This window comes from Monopterus albus, unplaced genomic scaffold (genome assembly GCF_001952655.1).
Source record: "Monopterus albus unplaced genomic scaffold, M_albus_1.0 scaffold208.1, whole genome shotgun sequence".
NCBI classification, from domain to species: domain Eukaryota; kingdom Metazoa; phylum Chordata; class Actinopteri; order Synbranchiformes; family Synbranchidae; genus Monopterus; species Monopterus albus.
Genome location: NW_018128088.1, coordinates 1 through 3,693, shown reverse-complemented (window position 1 = coordinate 3,693; position 3,693 = coordinate 1). Strand labels below are relative to the sequence as shown.

At 43.7% G+C, this 3,693-nt stretch overlaps 1 protein-coding gene across 1 annotated transcript in view; it reads left to right on the top strand.

The window, feature by feature from the left end:
- LOC109970794 (RING finger protein 225-like) overlaps positions 1-3,669 on the top strand; it is a 16,090-nt gene extending 12,421 nt beyond the window's left edge. Inside the window, 3 exon segments of the mRNA XM_020618603.1 lie at positions 1,557-1,712; positions 2,711-2,863; positions 2,865-3,669. Of these exon segments, the coding sequence (XP_020474259.1) occupies positions 1,708-1,712; positions 2,711-2,863; positions 2,865-3,246 (540 nt within the window). The 5' untranslated portion in view covers positions 1,557-1,707 and the 3' untranslated portion in view covers positions 3,247-3,669.
- Positions 3,670-3,693: the final 24 nt, after the last annotated feature.

Sequence of the window (3,693 nt, the reverse complement as noted above, 5' to 3'; positions counted from 1 at the left end):
TAAAAAAAGAGCCGATGATCTTCCTCGATATGCATCCCTTAGATGAATCAGGATTATCCTCTTCTAGTTCAGCAGACGTCTACCTTGCAGATGATGAAGGACCCCCAGATATAGATGGCAGCACATCATGCAGCTCACAGGATACTATTATTCTTCCAATGTCATTCCGCTCTGCTCAATGGCCAGTGCCATTTCAGGTCCCTCAGTTTTCTCGTGATATTGAAATCATCCTTGTAGAAGCAAACAAGTTATATCATGACTCTGGAACACTCTTCAGAGATCCAAGTGTTAAATCTGCAATAATGCATGACCTGGCCAATGTCCTATTCTCCTATACAGCCTACCCTTCAAGCCAGCAAATACTGGCAGTGGCTGAAGCTCTTGTTGAAATGTTCCCCTGTCTTAAGAAGCCTGGGTCATTTGCAGGGCTGTATGGCTGGCAGCAGCGAATCAAGTACAAGATGCATAATCACTGTGCCAAGCTGAGAACACGGAAGTATGCCTATCCTGAGATTGAAGTAAACATATTAAAGCGAAAGCTACAAATTAATGCAACCCCAGCAAAAAAATGTAAAGAAGGCAAAGAAAGCTGAGGTTAATTATCTCCCTCCACATCCTATTGGGGAAAACCAGGACACATTGGAGAAGGAGAGACTGGAATTAATCAATGAGGTGCAAAAGAAGAACAATGCAAAAATAATCAGAAAAATTGTCGAAAACCTTTACAAGTCGAAGACTGGAGGTGATGACTCTCAGTCCAGCTATCAGTGTCTTAAAAGAGAGGTGTCCTGCGTTATTCACTGAGCTTCAGGTAAAACTTTGGATTTTTTTTCCCCAAACAAAACAAATGTACAGAAACATTTGACTTCTTAAAAGCTGAAAGTTTTTTCAGTTGTTCATTTACTAAGACCACGTTCACACTGCAGGCTGAAGTGACTCAAATCCGATCTTTTTGCCCAAATGCGACCCATATCCGATTTCATTATGACAGTGTGAACAGCACAAATCCGATTTTTTCAAATCCGACCCAGGCCAATTTCATATGTAGTCCCAAATCGGATATGATTTGGGACTATATACGGTGGTGATAACGTTTCCCTTCTCACTTGGAAATTATTAATGAATTCTGTGTCCGTGAAGCCCCTCACGGAATCCCACCAGTCCTGGCTCCGACTCCACACCCACACATTCCTCTGTACAGAGGTAGCAGCCACTGCTCCACAAAAGGCCATAAGCAATATTTGTGCTCTCTTTCTTCTTGATATTCTTCTTATTATTATGTCTTTATTTCGATTGCAAATTCTCAGGTACATCGCTACGCACATGCTATCACGAGCCACATCCATTTTTATTTCCGCAAACACAGTATGCTGCGTCTGACGTCATGTCCTCTTCTGCGCATGCGAGTCACTTCAGGGCCGTATACCGTTCACACGAGACAGATGGCAGTCGCATTTAAATGACAGTGTGAACAACAGTGCAAAAAAATCGGATTTCGGCAAAAAATCCAATCTGAGCATTAAGACCTGCAGTGTGAACGTAGTCTAATTTACTAGGTCAAAGAAGAGTTCTGTCGTATCACAACGGTTTCCCTGGAAGACACGTTCATGCAGAAACTTGATGCTTACACACCGTGTCTCCTGCAGCTGATGCGTGCCAAAGGAGGAGCTGTTGGTTCCAGGATGCGTCCCCTTCTGGACACTGTTAATGAGGTATATTATTACATAATTTTGTTCACACAAATGCAGTGCAAGGGTGTGGAAGTGAAGCAAAGTTTGTATACACTTAAGTAATTTTAAAAAATGTATCTATTCGACACACTATAGTTTGGTAAGTTGGTCAGGACCTCTCCTTTTTTGTGCAGTGCTGAGGTGATTTGATGTAATCAATGTCATCAATTACTTCAATGTGCTGATTTCTATTATGTGCAAAGGAGCATTGCCTTGCAAAATCTATACTACAGACACATTAGGGCTGTTTCACACTGGGTTCCCGGGAATGTTTCTGGGCACACTTGCCCGGGAGCAGCAGTTTCTCCCCCTCCCTAATCCCCCGCAGGTTTGTGTTCACACTGGTAAAATCCTTCTGTTCCTGGGAACACTTTGTTACCATAACAACCGATACATCCACCTGTTAGTGTGGATGTTTTTATTGAAAATTCCAAATAAAAGTTCAATTTATTACCATAACCATTGTCTTTTATTGTTTTTAATTGAGGTAGATTCAGTGCACGTCTTATCTGTGGGTGTGTGTGTGTGTGTGGGAGCGAGAAATGCACACAGGGCTTACTCTGGCCCGATGCGAGTTTCTTTTGTCTGGCTGCACTGACATTAGTTTGCTCTTTGATCAGATCAGGCGCTGTAACTATTTTTAATATGTCATTTGTTAACCTCATATCATTACAAACCATTATCTGACTGCAGCTCACGGTGAGTGACGTGTGTAACAAGGTGTTAAATGTCACACGCTGTCCGAAAAGTCCAACCTTCCATGCCCTGAAATGTTTCCCAGACCACCTCTGCAAGTGTTCCCGAGAACCAACCGTTTCCCGGGCCAAGTGTGCTCGAAAACATTTCCAGGAACCCAGTGTGAAACGGCCCTAAATAAATTAATTGTATTGTATAAATTATTTTTTTCATCATATAGATTAAAACCTGATAGATGAGTGATATTTTGGGTTATCTTGTCACTAAGATGCATTTCCTTACAGTCCTAGAGTGTTGAGAAAAAAAGGGATACTGTTGGAGTGCCTTGCTCGCATCAACGTGTCCTCTCCTGAGCTCAAAACCCTGTCCTGCCCTGTGTGTCGCAAGTTGACTGAGCTCCCCCATGGCCAGGACCTGCCCCGCCTGGGCAACAATAGGCAAACTCCCAAAAGATATGCAGAGGGCACTGTCTATCCGCTTCCACCGCAGCAAGGGCAAACTGCTCCTGAAGAACCCTCCTCCCGGCAGCCAAACTAAGCTCAAGGCCCTTACCCTGCCTAAAAAGAGTCATGGCAGCCAGGTGCCAGCAGGCGGTGACCTCCACTCAGGTACAGTGGAGCAGGAAATAGCCACAACCACTGTGATCAATGTAGGCAGGCCTCCCAGCAGGATGAGAGGCCGTTTGCGCAGTCTCTTTCGCTTGGACTGGTGCTATTAAGCTGTGGTGGCATCCATCATCTCCATCACTGTGGTGGTCCTGTTGGTGGTGATTCTGGCTTTTGTGATCATGCTGAATGTGACATTTACAAGAAGCCTGTAAACCAAACGCCACAGAGCACCTCAGGGAGTGAAGACTCAGGGGGGCACTGAAGGAGCAGGGAGGGACAAAAGTGGAGGGAGAGAATATCACACAAAAGCTTGTCATTCTCAGTGATCCTTATGGCATCTTTTTCCTCCTGGGAGCGGGGGTGATGGCAAAACTAAGCACTGGTTTGCATTTAGTGGCAGCAAAGAGAAATGAAGGAAAAGAAGGACAGCAACATTTTTTTTAAACAAAGGACGAGCTGGTCTAAAGTTGCACACGAAGATTCCTGGCACAGTCGGATGTTATTATTATTTGTTTAACCTGTGTTTTTCTTTGAAGAAGCTTGTAATTACTGTGAAAGCCAGAAATATGTATAACAAAAAATAACAATAAATATGCTCTAAATGCTGTATTGCACTCAACCCTGTGATAAGGAAGTCATCCCTATCATTTGATTGCATC